The sequence below is a fragment of the Perognathus longimembris genome, chromosome 8 (genome assembly GCF_023159225.1).
Source record: "Perognathus longimembris pacificus isolate PPM17 chromosome 8, ASM2315922v1, whole genome shotgun sequence".
Taxonomy (NCBI): domain Eukaryota; kingdom Metazoa; phylum Chordata; class Mammalia; order Rodentia; family Heteromyidae; genus Perognathus; species Perognathus longimembris.
The window spans coordinates 27,801,748-27,819,211 of record NC_063168.1 but is presented as its reverse complement, the minus strand read 5'-3'; the positions used below and the strand labels follow the sequence as shown (position 1 = coordinate 27,819,211).

Genomic DNA, 17,464 nt, shown 5'->3' with positions numbered 1-17,464 from the left:
GGTTGCCACTTTTTAACCTTTGCCAGGTTTTGTTCTTCAAACATCAACCTTAGAAATTATGTGTTACTTCTAATACTTTGTTGACCCATGATTCTTCAATTAGGCCTATACAATCTCTACTTTTTGGTCTTCCTCCTCCTGGGCCATGTTAGTTCCTCTGTCCTTAATTCTTCTCTTTACCCTAGTCAGTTCTCACACACAAGGTTCAGCTTCTTTCAAAAGCAATGTTTGATCCCCTCTTCTTTCCAAAAACAATCCAAACTTTAGAAGTATCTCAGAACTCAAATAGATTCTTTATTAGTCATACATTAAATTTCATTACATTCAATTGTTCAGTTTATTAAGGTTTAAATGTATTAGAGTAATTTTATTTTATTAAAATCTATGTATTTAGGTCAACATGTCTACATGTCGTTATAAGTCTATATTGCCTATATTTATCTTCATATATAAAATATATATGTGAAAACATCTGGTATTCAACGTGGTACCCACAATTGCAGCAACTTTTACATTGCATAGCCATAGTATTTAGAAACTTCCATATCTTTTTGCCTCTGAACAAAAAACTGCAATTTCCCCAAGGCAGTGTATTGGGCAGCTTTCTCGCGTTCTTGCTGGGCCTGCCTTTTCATGGCTTCACGCTCTGGCCTTTGCTCTTTGGTGATGGGATTTGATACTACTGGCCCAGGAATATCAGGCTTCCTCCATGGAATGGGTTGGCGGCTGAAATCTTCGAGTAGATACTGGTTTTGAGGCTTAGGCATGGACTGGAGCTTGTACCCAGCAAGCTTGTGCTGGAGAGAAGTGGAAGATGATGTTTTGTAGGGTTCAGGCCTAGCAACAGCAGCCTGGGACTCCTTAAGCTGGGGAGTGTTGTTCAATCCCTTTGTGTTTGTATTGGTTGCAATTGGCTGAGATGTTTTGGTGGAACCTATGGAATTTGTGTTGGTAGTAGCTGGTTGAGATAGGCTGACAGCAGGAGGTTGAGCTGTGTTAGAACAAGGTCTAGCAGGGTAAGGTACAGTGGGCCTCCGGGAGGCCAGAGACTGTAGCCTGCGAGAAATAGGTCGAGCTTGAGGCTTCTCTGGGGTTAGAAAAGGCAAAGGAACCAGCTTGACCTTCCCAGGTGGAGGCAGCTCATCCTGGGACGGTGATGGATACTGGCTTTCACTCCTGTCCCTTTTCTTGACTGGAATGTTTTTAGGGCCTCTACCCTCATGTGGAATATGCAGCCACGATTTCCTAGCAGGGGTAAACTTGGTGTCTTGTGTGCTGCTTGCATTTCTCAAGGTCTTGGGGGAAGAGAGTTCCTTTTTCTTCTCATTTTTCTTCCCTAGTGCATGAAAAACCTGCACTGACTCCCACATCTGCACACCTAGATTGGTTCGAGGCCTTTTGAAGTTCTCTGGGTTAAGCTCAGGGTGATTTCTCTTGTGCTTCATCTTGGGAGTGCTTGTCTTCTCTTCTGTCTTGATTTTGTCCCCTGACTGCTTGGTCTCTTCACATTTCTTGGTGTTGTTTTCCCTGATCCTTTTGGTCTCTTTCTGAGCATGGCTCTTAGTTTTGCTGACTCTGCTGGATGCAGCTTTTGGAGTTTTTCTGGTAGAAGGCTTGGCTGTGTTCATAGAAGCCTTGTCACTGGCTGGGACGGTGCACACAATCACCTCTTCCTTCAGCAGGCACTCTGGGTTTGGGCATTGGACTTTGGCCTCAGGAATTCCATTCACATTTTCCAAGGCTTCATGCTTGTTCCTTTGGTCTTGACCAATGGAATACTTGGTGATCATTGAGTTTTCCTGCAGCAGAATATCATGGATGGTTTCTGTATCTTTGATGTGGGTTGTAGTAGAAACATTGGATTCTTCAAGCTCTGTGAAGGAGTTGGAAAACTGGTTAAAATTAATGTCTTTGACCAATGCAGTCCCAGCCATTGTTACATACAATTCCATTTGTCCCCAAGATTCAAAATTTCCAAATTAGCCCTGTCTCATGTAGACTTCTCCCTTGGCCCTCAAGTTAATGCTTTCCTTTAGCTGCTAATTGTCAGCGATTTCTAAAACAAGTATTGGTGCATCTTAGATTTCTATGGTTTTCTGGAAGGCAACCAGAGGCTTTGAAAGCTTGTTCTCAAATTCATCCTAATGCTTATTCTCTGTTTGTGCCTGGATTTTCTGGAGGCACAGCCAAGATATTAGAAGAGTTTAATACTAGATCTGTTTTTTAAATGTCCCCCAGGGTAGTGACACATGTTTTTCTCAATGACTTCAGCATTTATGCTTGTAGGACCTGGAGCAGTCTGGAATTTCTGACTGACAAAATTTCAGACTTGGAAGTTGCAATTTTAGGAAAGTGTCCATTGCCAGGGAAGTTTCTACCAGTACAATGAAATCAAGGCAGAAATCAGTCCCTGGTAAGTGAAAGGATCCATTCATAGACCAACAATTTAATGGCATTTTTCATTACCTGAGCAAGGTGTTTCTAGGAGCTGGTCTTAAGGATCATGGACAGGACAGTACTCCATTTAAAAGTGGTGCTAAAAAAAGTGGTGCTAATTAGATGTCATTGTTTCTTTTTAAGTTTCTTGTATGTGAAATGAAAATGAAAACTATTAGCTCTGGGTCCAGTCTTATAAGAAAATATGATTTTATGAATCCTCATATTTTCATAGAGGTAGCAATTTCTGTTTCTCTCCTACAAGTATATCATGTCTCATCCTCACCATGAAACAAAGAGAAAGAGAGAGAGAAAGAGAGAGAGAGAGAGAAGGTTTTGTGTATTTCATGTGAGTTTGGAGTTTCTGTGCATGTTTGTGTGTGCGTGTGTATGTGTGTTTGTGTGTGTGAGCCAAAAGGAGAGACAAAAGAGAGAGCCTGCATAGGTATGTGTATATGTGCTCACTGGTTTTAGGGCTTCAACTCAGAGCCTTTCTTCTTTTTTCCACACTTTTCTTAGGTCTGATGCATTACCATTTCATGCGGCCACTAGTGTTGGCATTTGTTTGTGAACTGAAGATGCTGAAAAACTTTTCAGGTTGACTTTAAAATTCAATCCTCAGACCTCAGTCTCCTGAGTAGCTAGGCCACAGCCATGAATCACTGGTACTTAGCTCAAGACTTGATTTCCTGCCCCTTAAAATATACAAATTATACATATTCTGGCCTCCTTCCTTTGGGCAGGGTCTCTGAGTGTGTGTGTGTGTGTGTGTGTGTGTGTGTGTGTGTGTGTGTGAGAGAGAGAAAGAGAGAGAGAGAGAGAGAGAGAGAGAGAGAGAGAGAGAGAGAGAGAGAGAATCCCTGATCAGGGACTTGCACTCAGGGCCTGCTGCTCTGCTGAGGTTTATTTTACTTGAGGCTAGTATTCTAGTAGTTGAGGAATGGCTCTCAAGTGCTCTCCCACTTGAGCCATACCCTTTACCCTCTCTGCTTTAGGCCTGAAAATGCAGATGCAGATGCATTCTTTTGTATGCTGCTAACCTGATTCCTTTTTGCTGCCTGTGCTTACCTTGAAAATTGATTTCTGTGTTGGGTTGAGCAGACACAGAGTCATAGATTCCAGAAGTGGAGACTGGTGGTAGGACAGTTGTGGGCTGAACCTCTTGGAGCATCATCACTATATCTGGCTGAGGAGCAAAGACCCCACTCCCTGTATAGGACACAGAGCCATATGATTGCAGGCAGAGACCAGGTTCTTCAGACAACAGAGGGCCTGCTGTGTTTTGCTGGTAGTAGTAAACATGGTTTCTTTGTTGGTGGGGAAGTAACAAGCTATTCTCTTGATGTGGAATCTGAGATAGTGTCCCCTGAACCAGGCTGGCAGACAGTGATGGATACAAAGGGGCTATGGCATTGGCATCTGCATATTGAGATGTCATGGTTATTGAAGGGACTGATGTGCCCTGGTCAACGAGAGTCACAGTGAAGTCTCCATGTTCAGGTGACTTCTTTTTATTGTGTCCTATGTACTCCCATTTAAGAGTACTGGGACATGAGGTAGCTGAAGTGGAGATGTGGTTCTGGCCAGTAACCCCTGACAGCATGGGTGAGCTTGAATGTTGGCAAAGATAGGCACTTCCTGTGAGTGGCTGGAAAGAGGTGCCAGGGGTTGATAGTAGTGGCCATGCTGAAGTGAATGCTGGAGTCGAGACTGTGGAGAGGTTGCAGACATTTCCTGTTAGAGAAGTGGCATCGCTCACCACAGGAAGGGACAACTGCAACGAGTTTGCAGCTCCAAGTAAAGATGGATTTTGGAAGTTGTCTGCAAGAAGCAAGAAGGTGTTTAAAAAATGAATGAGATTAACCGAATCTCACTTTATTTGAGGAACAGTATATTTGAAGTTGGCTATGATTTACCAGGAATCCTTTAATACCAATAAGCACCAACATACTCACTAGCAGTTGTGAGTCAGAGCCATTTGGTATTCTTCTGATGAACTTTCCCAGGTGGTACAATGGAAGACACCAAGTGGTTCCTGTGTTGTTTCCTGGGTAGAAGCAGGCTTCTCCTTTCCTGCTCTGTCTTCCCCGAGTCTGCACTTGTGTTCACTCATAACTATGTCCTAGCATGGAAGCATTTTAGATCTCAGATATCCTTAGATTACCATTTCAGGAGTAAGGAAACTGAGGGTCAGAAGTAAGTAATTCCTTTGTACCACTATGAGCATCATCTTACAAAGAGTGAGCAAGTGAACAATGCACAAAAATCAGGAGAAACAGAACTTTTAATTTAATTTTTTTTTTGGTAGTGGGGCTTGAACTCTAGGCCTGGATCCTGTCCCTGAGTTCTTCAGCTCAAGGCTAGAGCTCTGTCACTTGAGCCACAATGCCACTTCCAGTTTTCTTGTGGTTAACTGGGGATAAGAGTATCATGGACTTTCCTGCCAGGGCTTGCTTTGAACCATGATCCTCAGATCTCAGTCTCCTGAATAGCTAGGATTACAGATGTGAGACATCTGTGCCCAGCAAAATAGAACTTTTTATAGACCTGTTGATGTTGGTCATGAGAAAACAGTGATGCTGCTTTCAGTGTTGTTGTTATTGTGTCACCTTGTACAAGTCACAGGCTATTTTGTAGGGTTCTCTTAAAGCACAGACAAGAAGGTAAGTAAAGTCAGACCTCCTTAGGTCTGCCTTGTGACCTGAAGTCACAATGACTACTTCAGAGTTGGTTTCTCAAGAAATGCTTTTTGCAAGAAAACAGTGAAACTTTCTGCCCTTGTATTTAGTCACAAATGACATAGTATACATACTACTAGTAATAAGAATAATCATCATAATAATGAGTAATGAATAAAAGTGACATACATGACTGATATTGAGCAAGATATAGTCAGTTATGGAAAGTTAGACAGAATTTAAAAATATTACATATACAACTATATATGCAACGATACTAAAAGATATTGGATATACGTCAAATATCCAAGTATCGTATATTTACCAATAAATGAAGTTATATTCTTATATACACAATATTATGGGAATGAACACTTCCTATCTCATTTTAGCAAAAAAAAACTAGCAAAGAAGTGGAAGGCAGTTTTGAATTAAGAATATGTGTGAATGTGAGTTTTTGTGTGTGTCCCTGTTTGGGGACTTGCTCTCAGGGCATTCTGCCTAGGATTTTTTAAAAATTTATTTTTGTGGCTAGCATTGTCTGACTTTAGACACAGCTTCTACTTTAGACACTACTTCTAGCTTTTTGTGGTTAATTGTAGATAAGGTTCCTTAGGAATTCCTTGTCCAGGATGGCTTTGAACTATCATGTTCACAGATCATCCTCCTGATTAGCTAGAATTACAGGTATTAACCACTGGCACCTGGCTAACTTTTGAAATCGTTTGTCAATTAGTGGAGAAGGCTGACATAAAACTGTAATCTTCACCCTCAACTTCACAAGTGGCTGGAATTCCAATTAGCTTGGAATACAATATACCACCACTTGGACTATTTTTAAATGCAATTCAAGCTAGTAATATTGTTTCTCCACTTAAAAGTATACCATTTGTATCTCTGTTCTCATTGACACATATCTGTTCTTTCATACTCCTCTCCATGAACATGGATAACTTTTCATTTATTTGACTGTTTCTTTAATTTCTTTCACCAAAGCTTTGTGGTTTTCAGCACATACATCTTGCACATAGCTTTTGAAATTAATCTAAGTATCTCATAATTTTGGTAGTATAAATTTAATTTGGTAGTATGCATTTCATTCAATGTCCAATTATTTATTGAGAATGATTAGTTTTTGTCTTACTTACATCCTGGGAGTTAGGTAGCTCATTTTCGTGTTTTGTTTTGTTTTTGTTGCCAGTCCTGGGGCGTGAACTCAGGGCCTGAGCACTGTCCCTGGCTTCTTTTTGCTCAAGGCTAGCACTCTACCTCTTGAGCCACAGCTCCACTTCAGGCTTTTTTCTATATATGTGGTGCTGAGGAATCAAACCCAGTGCTTCATGTATACGAGGCGAGCACTTTACCACTGGGTCATATTCCCAGCCCCAGGTAACTAATTTTCTTTGGGATTTTTTTACATCAACTGTCATGCTATATAAAGTCATAATTGATGTAGTCTTATATTATAGTGAGTAGAAAACTTGGCACATCTGTATTTCTAGCATGTGGGTTGCTGAGGTTAGAGAACCACTTTTGTCAGGACATTAAAGACCAGCTTGGGCAACATAGCACAAATGCAAAGAAGAAGAAATCAGAGCAAAGAAACAAGACCCAAAATGGTATAGAGGACAGTAAATCACCAAAGGTAAAACCATCCTGTAGCCATTCATATTTCTCTAAATATTGCACTCCAATTTAAAGACATTAATTGTTCTAGCTAGGTATTTCAATTAATATAGTAAAAACAGAAGCATCACAAAAGTCTTTTAAAAGGTTTTGGAAGTTTTCATGTTCATTCTGAAAATCTAGCTTCATCTTCAATCATGAAAAAAATCATCTTCAACATGAGAAAAATATCACCATAAGTGAAAACTAATCACCATTAGAATTCTGTTATCATCATCACCATCGTCATCGTCGTCATCATCATCATCATCATCATCATCATCATCATCATCATCATCATCATCGTTTTCTGAACTAGTAACTTCTTTGTGTGGTATTGCTACTGGGGCTTAAATTTTGGACCTGGATGCTGTTGTGTGTGTGTGTGTGTGTGTGTGTGTGTGTGTGTGTGTGTGTGTGTGTGTTCAAAGCTACAGCTCTACTAGTGGAGCCTCAGCTATACTTTAGACCATTTGGGGTGGTTAATTGAAGATAATAAGTTCAAAGACTTACTCTTCCAGTCTGGCTTAGAACTGTGATCTTCAGATCTCAACCCTGTAAGTAGTTAGGATCACAGACAGTAGCTACAATGCCAGGCAGAATCAAGGCCTTTTATTATTTATGTATATAATGCAATACTGAGCTATATTCACATCCTTAAACATCTCTTTTAAATATAGAAAACCAAAATAGACTTCAAAATTGTTTTAAATGAATGTGGGAGTAGAGATATGAAGGTTAAGTCTTGCTTTTTATTTTTTAAAAAGTCTTCCTTTTTTATTTTTGGATCTCAAATGAGTGACTATTAGTATGTTTGTTTTGTTTTATCCTGAAAGTCATTATAAAGATAAAATATGGCTTTGAAATCTACTTCTGGTGAAAGTCAGGATACCTCATTAAAAATATATATGTCTGACACTTATGACTGAAACTTATAATCCTAGCTCTGAGGAGCCTGAGGTTTGAGGGTTGTGCTTCTAAGCTGGTCCTGGCCATAAGGACTGTAAGACTCATATTTCCTATTAAGCAGCAAAACCTGAAAGTGTTGCTGTGGCTCAAGTTGTAGAGCTAACTATGAGCTATGAGCTAAAAAATCTCAGAGACAGCATGCAGGCCTAGAGATTAAACCTTGATACTGATACACAAACAAAAAAAAATCTCCATGAAGTTTAAAAATCAGAATGAAAAATAGTGCTGAAATTTACATTACACAACCTTCTGTATAATCCCGTTCAAGAAATATTCTAAAAAAAGTGATTTCTAACATACATGTCTAAAATGTTCACGTTGAAAACTGTCAAGCAAGGCTCAGTAGCTCACTTCTCTAATCCTAACGATTTAGGAAACAGTGCAGGTTGGTGGTGTTAGACTATTCTAATCTGGTAGATGAAACCTCATCTCAATCAAATAAACCCCTGCAGTGGGTCATGGCTATGGTCCCAGGTACAAGAGAGTCCTACGTAGAAGCATCATGGTCCATGGTAGGCCTGAAGTAGAACTTCATATCCTGTCTGAAAAAAATAACGGAAACAAAGAGGGCTGGGCTGAGTGGCTGGCACCTGTGCCATGTCCTGAGTTCATAGTGGGGTTGAAAAAAGGCACTATCAAAAGCACCAGAGTCAACTGGGAGAGGGCTGGGAATATGGCCTAGTGGTAAAAGTGTTCGCCTTGTATATATGAAGCTCTGGGTTTGATTACTCAGCACCACATATATAGAAAAAGCCAGAAGTGGTACTGTGGCTCAAGTGGTAGAGTGCTAGCCTTGAGCAAAAAGAAGCCAAGGACAGTGCTAAGGCCCTGAGTTCAAGCCCCAGGACTGGCAAAAAAAAAAACAAAACAAAACAAAACAAAAACAGAGTCAACTGGGAGAAACATAACAAGAAACATAAAGCAGAACCAGCTAAAGGTGACTTCTCGAAACTACTTTTTTTTTTTTTTGCCAGTCCTGGGCCTTGGACTCCGGGCCTGAGCACTGTCCCTGGCTTCTTCCCGCTCAAGGCTAGCACTCTGCCACTTGAGCCACAGCGCCGCTTCTGGCCGTTTTCTGTATATGTGGTGCTGGGGAATTGAACCTAGGGCCTCGTGTATCCGAGGCAGGCACTCTTGCCACTAGGCTATATCCCCAGCCCCTCGAAACTACTTTTAATGATTCTTTCTTTTCCCCTTAGTTTGCTTTGTGGTTCATTAATGTGTGCTTTGGCTAAAATGAACTTCATTTTGCCTTGCTCTGGTTATATTGCACTCTGTTTTCCGTCTGTTGGTTCAAAAATGTTTGATCCTCTTCAACATTCTGTTCTAAACCACCTCTCTTATCTTGAGAGTGTCTCCATGATCTTCATGTCTTTGGTTCTATCCTATTTCTTATCATCTTTATCTCTTCTTAACCCCTCCAGTTCCTAGTGAACTTTTCCTTTCAGAACATCAGCCTGGTGCTAGCCTGGTCATCCTTCCTCTCTTCCTGTTTTTCTCTTTATCTCATTTGAGCAGAAATATCGAAACAGTTAAATGTTATTCTTTGAACATCACTAAATTTGAAATACTAAACTGGAACTAGTTGTTGAAGGACTGTTACAGATGAAGTATCTTGGTATAGAGTTTTCACAGCACCTAGGTTTCCTTCTCCATTAATTGGTTTAAAATTGACTCTGTGGTTTCATTCTCCATACATACATGCCCTTTAGTGTGAGAAATCAAAGTGATCACAGGCTGGGCAACTTACTATCTTCATGTAGCAACAGATTTTTGCCAGAGAGTAAATCCTGTGGTTGAGTCACATCCCTAGTAAATATCACAGCCAAAACAGAACTGAAGTCTTTACATGTCTAATCCAATACTTTCCCCTATTCATTGAAGTTGCTTTGATTCTACTTTTAAATTTAGGGAGCAGGGGAATCTAATGAAAAATCTAAAACCTTTTTTCTCCTTACCTGACATGGTGAGAGAAGGGGTAACATCAACTGGAGATACAAGGGATGAGGAAATGATACTAGAGGATGTATGGGTAGCTGAAGCTAATGAGCACAAGTGTGTCCAGTAAGGAGCTCACTGGGCAGTGGTCACTTGCGATGATCCAAATATACGCAGGGACGATGCCATGGAAACCCCAGGATTCTACTAGGTGGTGATAGGTTTGGTATGAGAATGATGTCATTAAGTAGGCAGTTGAAATGTCTGAAGTAGCCAATCACAAGATCAGAATCTGAACCAGAAGATGGGATTGGTCCGAGAATGGCAGGAGAGCTCTAATAGCTCCTGAATGCTTGATCTCTTAGGATCTGAGGTCTGCAAGTCAGACATGATATTCCTTTGCACTACCTCTTATGTTGAGGACATCATCTCAGTTTTCTCACTAATGTTCTTTAATAAGCTATTTAAAAATTTTCAATTATATTTCACCTTCTAATAGTATTATAATTACTGCATATAGTTAATGTGCTTGAGGAAGAAGGGCCCTTGAGGTTGAAAACTTATGGTTGTTCTGAGACCATTTTTATTCACCCTATTAGTGAGCTTACTAGAACTTTCAAATACCAAAAGAAGAATGACAGACCTCTCTTGCTACCTGGTTGAAGAGTAGTGTGAAGTACATTGATGGCACCTTGTAAGGAATTTTGGAATCCAAAGCACTAGTGTCTTCCCCTTGAAATCTTTGTTCTGTGTTGTTCTAGACCACATCAGACTTGCATCTCTGTTCTTCATTTTTCTCTCCTTCATTTTGGGAATTATTTCTTGGAGAAACTTTGATTTTGCCATCTTTTGTATGTTTTATTTTATTACAATTCCTGGGATTTGGGCAAGGGATTAGTTCAGAACTTTAACTTTTTACATAAAGGCCAGCACTGTACCACTTGAGCCATATCTACATCTCACTTTTTGGTGGTTAATTTGATGTAAGAGTCTATTCATAGACTTTCCTGCCTGAACTGTTTTTTAACCATGATCCTCTCATCTCAGCCTCCTGAGTAGCTCTGATTACAGACATGAGCCCCTGGTACACAGTAGATTTTTCATTTTTTATGTGATCATGCCTTTATTATTCATTTTATAACCCTGGCTCAACAATAACTTGTAATTTTATACTGCAAATATGCCTAAGAATAAAGCATAATATCCTATAACAGATTTACTTCCTAAATAGTTTGACTGTTAAACACCACTACACTGTTTTATACAAATAACAAAAATCAGAGAAGTATTTATATGGTATTTATATTGTTTTTAAACTGCCAAAGTTGAATTCCCATAAAATTTTATTTTGAGATAGGGAACAAATGTTCCTTTATCTAATCTAAGTATATAGTTACTATTAATAACAAAACCTATAGAATGCTCAACAGCAAACATAATGAGTGGGCATTATAAAATAACACTGCTATTATCTTAACTCAAAATTCTTTTATAATTAAACATACAAAAATTATATATATATATATATATATATCACAGGTAAGAGGTGCTATTTAATTATCAAAATATATAAACCAAAAGTACACCCTGGCTGCATTAATAGTAGGCTAGGTAGCACTGAAGATTCATTCTCTAGGCCCCTGGTCATTAATACAAACTGAGGCTTCTGAAACTGATTATGTGATCCCAGTCTTTGAGAAGGCCTGTCACAAAGCTCCAGTAGGCCAATGGGCAAGGGTAGAAGACTAATGACTAAAAGGCTTACAATTAATGTAGTGCTTCATTAGCAGATCTTAGGAAAATAGAATACAACCAGAATCACTCATTATTTATCAGAAATCAAAACTAATTGAATAGTTTCTCTGTCAGAAAAAGTATCTTTAAAGTTTTATATTTTCAAATGTTCTTTCTTAATAAAACATATAAAATTAAGATGGTGAATGAGGGAGGAGGTAACAAACTACAAAAAATGTACCCAAGGCCTAACGTATGAAACTCTAACCTCTCTGTACATCACTTTGACAACAAATAAGAGAAAAAAAATAATAAAATAAAATTTAGATGGTGAAAATAAAACTTCATGTGACCTGTGACTCTCAACAAACACAAACATGTTAGTCCTTAAAGTAAGACAAATCTTTTTATCTTTTCTAAATCTTTTTATCTTTTCTTCTCATCCTCTGAAAACAGGTTTTCTTCCTTGGTTGTAGAAGCTGTAAAATAATAGTCTCTGGAATGGCCATTTACAGAAGTAAATAAGGGATATTTTTCCTCAGAAGAAAATTTCAGCATCTTAGCAATTTCTTCAGAAGCTCATTTGAAGTCCTGAACATTTTGACAGTAAACTCCTATTGTACAGGTATGATCCATTTTTCAAAATGACATCTTTTTGGGAGAAGGGAAGTGCAATATCTCAAGAAGGAAATCCTTTATGCTGATATCTACAAAAGATTGGCAGTAATGAGGATCCAGGTAAATCAAGTTATCATCTTTTTTTTATATTGTCAAAGTGATGTATAGAGGGGTTACAGTTTCATATGTAAGGCAGTGAGTACATTTCTTATCCAACTTGTTACCTCCTCCCTCATTTTTCCCCCTGCTTGTCCTCCCTCCCCAACTCCCTACCCCTCCATGAGTTGTACAGTTGGATTACAGCATATAGTTTTGTAAGTATTGCTGTTGCATTGGTTCGCCTTTTAACCCTTTGTCTCTCCATTTTGGTGTTCTCTTTCCCTTCCCTAGTTCCAATAAACATATATACAATACCCGGGGTACCAAAATCAGTAACAGTGACATCGGGGGTAAAATCCTGAGGGGAAAAAGACAAAAGAAAGCGGCATAATTTCAGGGCTGGGGATATGGCCTAGTGGCAAGAGTGCTTGCCCCGTGTACATGAACCCTGGGTTCAATTCCCCAGTATCACATATACAGAGAATGGCCAGAAGTGGCGCTGTGGCTCAAGTGGCAGAGTGCTATCCTTAAGTAAAAAGAAGCCAGGGACAGTACTCAGGACCTGAGTCCAAGCCCCAGGACTGGCAAAAAAAAAAAGAAAAGTTTTTTTAAAAAGTGGCATAATTTCAGATGATACATTGAAAATAACGATAATGGTAAATGAATTATTCCCATAACTTGGGGTTCATTTCACTTAGCATCATCTTATGTGTTCATATGTACATAACTATTGAGCTATTGTGATCTTCTCTAGGACTATCCTAGACATGTGCTAATTATTACCAATGAAGGAAACTATGGAGTCTATGTTTCTTTGGGTCTGGCTCACTTCACTTAGTATAATTTTTCCAAGTCCTTTCATTTCCTTACAAATGGGGCAGTGTCATTCTTTCTGATAGAGGCATAGAATTCCATTGTATGTATGTACCACATTTTCTTGATCCATTCCTCTACGGAGGGGCATCTGGGTTGATTACATATTTTAGTGATGGCAAATTGTGTTGTGATGAACATAGTTGTTCTGGTGCCTTTAGTGTGGTCTTGATCAAGCTGTCATCTTGAAATCTAGCAAAGTAGTATGACTGCTTTGGTTTGCCACCAATAATACCCACAGAGTATTCAAGGCTTAGGATACCCTTCGAACTCCAAGTAGCCTGTGTTGGTTTCTTTTCCACCAAGTCTAACAGGAAGTAAAGTAATAACTATCATCAGCACTACCAGAAGTCATTGAAGCACTTGGTTTATCAGTTACATCATAACTGTAAACTGTACAGCCTTGTGCAACGTACATAGTTACTCCTTGTAAATCAGGGTGTTTTGCCTCTTCAACTGCTTTTCTTTCTTTCTTTTTTTTTTTTCTTGGCCAGTCCTGGGCCTTGGACTCAGGGCCTGAGCACTGTCCCTGGCTTCTTCCCGCTCAAGGCTAGCACTCTGCCACCTGAGCCACAGCGCCCCTTCTGGCCGTTTTCCATATATGTGGTGCTGGGGAATCGAACCCAGAGCTTCATGTGTAGGAGGCAAGTGCTCTTGCCACTAGGCCATATTCCCAGCCCTCAACTGCTTTTCTTAAAATGTGAGCAACAACAGCTGGGCCATACCAATTTCCAGCTTTTCCCCAGACTTCTTTCCATATTCCACTAGTTGATGTAAGCCAAAAAGAGAGCAAGGGGGAATCACCAAATCAGGAGATATTGATCATCAGAGTATTTCTTAAGTTTTTTATTCAGAGAAATCATTAGAGTTTTGAGTTCTCTTTCTCCTAAAAGTGATGCTTCAAAAGATGTAGTAAATTTTTTCACAGTGTGGGAAGTCCATGATTCTGAGTCTGAATTTTCAGTGTTCAGTGCATCAGGCCAGGTCCAAGCTCTACTAAGAAAATGTAGTATGAGTCCTTAATCCAAGAGCATTTGGCCAGTTCTTAGTGTACAACCCCAACCATAATCTGTTGTCAAGGCTAAGCCTTCTATCTGAGGAAATTCTTCATTGTAGGTCAGCCATATTCTAGAAATGAAATCGTTAGGAAATTCTTCTACATTTCCCACAATTACATGATCTCCTATTGCACATCCTGGTCTTGCAAGTAATGTTTTATTTTCATCCTCATATTTAAAATGATAACATTTGCTAAGTAATAATACAGGGGAATTTCTACTACAGTATGTCTTTGTTTTCAACACTCAACTGTATTTCATGTTGTTCCAAGCAGGTACAAATCTGTTTTTTTTTTTTTTTTTTTTTGCCAGTCCTGGGCCTTGGACTCAGGGACTGAGCACTGGCCCTGGCTTCTTCCCGCTCAAGGCTAGCACTCTGCCACTTGAGCCACAGCGCCGCTTCTGGCCGTTTTCTGTATATGTGGTGCTGGGGAATCGAACCTAGGGCCTCGTGTATCCGAGGCAGGCACTCTTGCCACTAGGCCATATCCCCAGCCCACAAATCTGGTTTTTAACTTGTCAACTTCATCTGTTCCTGTGGCCTTCGTATTCAAGTTCTAAAGAAAAAAACCAAACACATCACTTGATTGCATTCTATTGTAGAGTTAATCTCCCATGCAGGGAAACGCTGAGGCGCTGGCCCCGCAGCCGCCAAGTAACAGACAGGACCGCAGACACTCCTGCTTGGGCGCTGCAGCAGCAAGAACTCGATTTTTCAGTTTTATACTCATGGATATCAGTTCCTACTAGTAGAGATCTTTGCATTGAGATCTTTGCATTGAGATCTTTGCTTTGAAATGTGAACTATGCCCATTAGAAGGAAACACCAAAGGTGGAAGGCACAGGTAAACCCAGACTTTACTTTTTTTTCTGACTGACTTTAAACACAATTCTTTGGCCCATAATTTGCTGCCCCTGGCTCTTTGGCCCATGCAGACGCCCACTATCTGGATCTTTCTTATGCCAGACACATGGATGATTTTTTTTCCCCCTCTTTCCTGTAAGTGAACCCAGGGTGGCAGTTACTGTAGCTTCCTTCTCCTTACAACCACCACTGTGGAATCCTGGAGCTCTTGTATTCTCTGTCTGTCATACTTAGATGCAAAGTCAGGCAAAATGGAGAGCAAAAGAGAGAAAGTTACCCAATGATAGAACACAGGCAAATGTATGGATGGGAGAAATGAGATTCAGGTGGTCAGGTTTGGTTTTGTTTTGTTTTCATGAAATAAGCATAATTTAGCCTCATTTTGTTTTAAAGAACCACACAATTCAGCATTTTTGTTCAGAACCGTCTCAGAGCTTTAAACATTGAAGAGGGAAAAACTTTAAAAGTTGAATATTAATAGTTTTTCCTTTTGTTTTATGTAAAACATCTCATTTATGCCACTGATTAGTATATTCAGAAACTGAAGGTTTTTGAAGGTTCTGCATTATCTATGTGCTTTGTTGGTTTGTTCTCTTTTTTTTTTTAAATAAGGAATACAACACTGTTCAGATGTGTTGTTTTGTTTGTTTCTATCTATATTGAAGCTTGAACTCAAGGGATGATACATCCCTTGGCTTTTTGCTTAAGACTGGAGCTCTACCACTGGAGTATTTCCAAAATTAATGGTGGTTAATTTTGATAAGAGTGTCTTCAACCTTGCTCCTGGGCTGCCTTTGAACTGTGATCCTTAATCTTAGCTTCGGGGTAGCTAGAATTACTGTCCTATGCCATAGGCTCCTGGCGAACTCTTTATTTGAGGCTTGAACTCATATCCTCTCACTGTTACTTAGTTTTCCTGCTCAAGGGTGGCTTCTACAACATGTGACACAGCTCCACCACCAATTCCATGTTTTTCTTATGACAATTATTTATTTTGTTTTTTGTTTTTTTTTTTTGTTGCCAGTCCTGGGGCTTGAACTCAGGGCCTGAGCACTGTCCCTGGCTTCTTTTTGCTCAAGGCTAGCACTCTACCACTTGAGCCACAGCGCCACTTCTGGCCGTTTTCTATATATGTGGTGCTGGGGAATCGAACCCAGGGCTTCATATGACTATGAGACAAGCCCTCTTGCCACTAGGCCACATCCCCAACCCCCAATTATTTATTTTGAAGCACAGTGAACAAACTTGTATTTTGTTGAAAAACAAAGGCTTAAGAAAAGGCAACGTTGTGAGTTGTTCTGTGCAAACAAGGATAAGGAACAAATTTTGTAGCTAGGCTGCCAGCTCAGTCTGGTTTCTTTGCTTCCCATTCCCCAGTTAGTGCTTGTCTTGTGACTTCACTTTTTATTCCTCATTCACTTCCCTTGGGCAGTGATAAACTGAGTGAGGCTGAGTTTCTGATAATTTACATGAGCAAGAGCTGACCCAGGGTACGAAATCTGTGGACAGAATCATTTTCCTTTGTGGTAAGCTTTAAGAGATGCTTAGATCATTGCAGCTTAGTGCTATTTTAGTACTGGTGTACTCATTTATTATATAAATAAATACCAAGAGCCTGTGAAAAGACAAACACATAAGTAGACCTTCACAGATAAATTTTCTCTTCCAATATTGCTTTCAATTATTTTGAGATATGAAGTCTTTGATTCTGTGTTAGAGGAGAAATTGTAAAGGATTTGACAATCTAGAGATATGGCTTAAAGTATATAAAGTTTTGAAGGTTTTATTTTCCTTTGAGCTCAGTTCCATACTTCAAGTAGACTAATTCTATAATACTGGTATGTAATTTAAACCTAATAATATATACTTAATACCAGCAAGCCAGAGAAATCTCTATGTGGTCTGTGGAAATTAAGGAACTCTATAGCTACCACAGGAAGGAATGTGAGATTCAGAGGAATGGGGTGTGCTATTCAGCTATCTCTTATTGTACAAACCCTGGAGACAGTCCCTGGACTTCCACATTTCAATTCTACGCAGACATATGTAGCTTAGCCTGTCCCCAGTTTCTGCAACTCTTTTCTTTCTTTTTCTTTCTTTTAATACTGACCAGGGGAGAATGCCTTGGAGGATATATAGACAGAAGATTGTTCCTGTGGCATCAAGACCAGTCAAGCTCCCACAATTGTGTTAGAAGAAAAGGAATAAATAAAGAGTATAGAACAAAAAGGATATCATTCTAGTTGAAGTTAACTGTTTTTGCTTAACATGAAACTATCAAGCATATTCTGGAGCAAGGATCCAGAATATGTAAACTCTACATACCAGTCTCTTAGTTTATCTACTTATAGTTGCTGGGAAATGATGCGGGGAAAACCAACTAGTGATGCAGGGAAAGCCCACTAGTGTTATATTTCTACAATCATGGTGATTATTTTTATGTCAACATGACTGTAATCATGTCTAGGTAAATCAATAGTGTCCACAGTAATAACTGGCTCAACCTCATTAGGCTCCACCTCACGAGCCCG

The 17,464-nt window shown here is 39.5% G+C and overlaps 1 protein-coding gene and 1 pseudogene across 1 annotated transcript; both read right to left on the bottom strand.

The window, feature by feature from the left end:
* Window positions 1-509: 509 nt before the first annotated feature.
* On the bottom strand, window positions 510-10,368 carry LOC125355969 (uncharacterized protein C2orf78-like). Its single transcript, XM_048352214.1, has 5 exons — window positions 10,311-10,368; window positions 9,707-9,820; window positions 3,505-4,257; window positions 2,273-2,374; window positions 510-1,909 (listed from the first exon to the last, which is right to left on the bottom strand). The coding sequence occupies exons 1-5, from the start codon at window positions 10,366-10,368 to the stop codon at window positions 510-512; spliced, it is 2,427 nt and encodes an 808-aa protein (XP_048208171.1).
* Window positions 10,369-13,062: 2,694 nt separating this feature from the next.
* On the bottom strand, window positions 13,063-14,329 carry LOC125355968 (annotated as a pseudogene).
* Between the last annotated feature and the right edge of the window lie 3,135 nt (window positions 14,330-17,464).